We start from the raw sequence: 210 nt of genomic DNA, 5'->3' as shown, positions 1-210 counted from the left end.
AGAAGCCCACCATGCTCTGATAGACGCAGTAGAGCCGGTCGTCCACCGCCTGGTAGAAGCGGGAGGGCAGGAAGGCGGAGAGCAGGCGCCAGGCCCCCCAGGCCAGCACGTAGGTGGGGGCCGTGCCCAGCAGCACCGCGGCCGGCAGCACGCAGCGCATCGAGTACATGTGGAGCACCAGGGACAGCAGCATCTTCCTGGCTCTGCACG

General features: G+C 68.1%; 1 protein-coding gene across 1 annotated transcript in view; it reads right to left on the bottom strand.

Moving 5' to 3' along the window:
• AGPAT5 (1-acylglycerol-3-phosphate O-acyltransferase 5) overlaps positions 1-204 on the bottom strand; it is a 52,735-nt gene extending 52,531 nt beyond the window's left edge. The window contains exon 1 of the mRNA XM_077746211.1: positions 11-204. Within this exon, the coding sequence (XP_077602337.1) occupies positions 11-193 (183 nt within the window). The 5' untranslated portion in view covers positions 194-204. The remainder of the gene's footprint in view (positions 1-10) is intronic.
• Between the last annotated feature and the right edge of the window lie 6 nt (positions 205-210).

This window comes from Crocuta crocuta, unplaced genomic scaffold (genome assembly GCF_008692635.1).
Source record: "Crocuta crocuta isolate KB4526 unplaced genomic scaffold, BGI_CrCroc_1.0 scaffold1318, whole genome shotgun sequence".
In the NCBI taxonomy this organism is placed as follows: domain Eukaryota; kingdom Metazoa; phylum Chordata; class Mammalia; order Carnivora; family Hyaenidae; genus Crocuta; species Crocuta crocuta.
The sequence above is the reverse complement of the archived record's forward strand: the minus strand, read 5'-3'. Positions and strand labels throughout refer to the sequence as shown.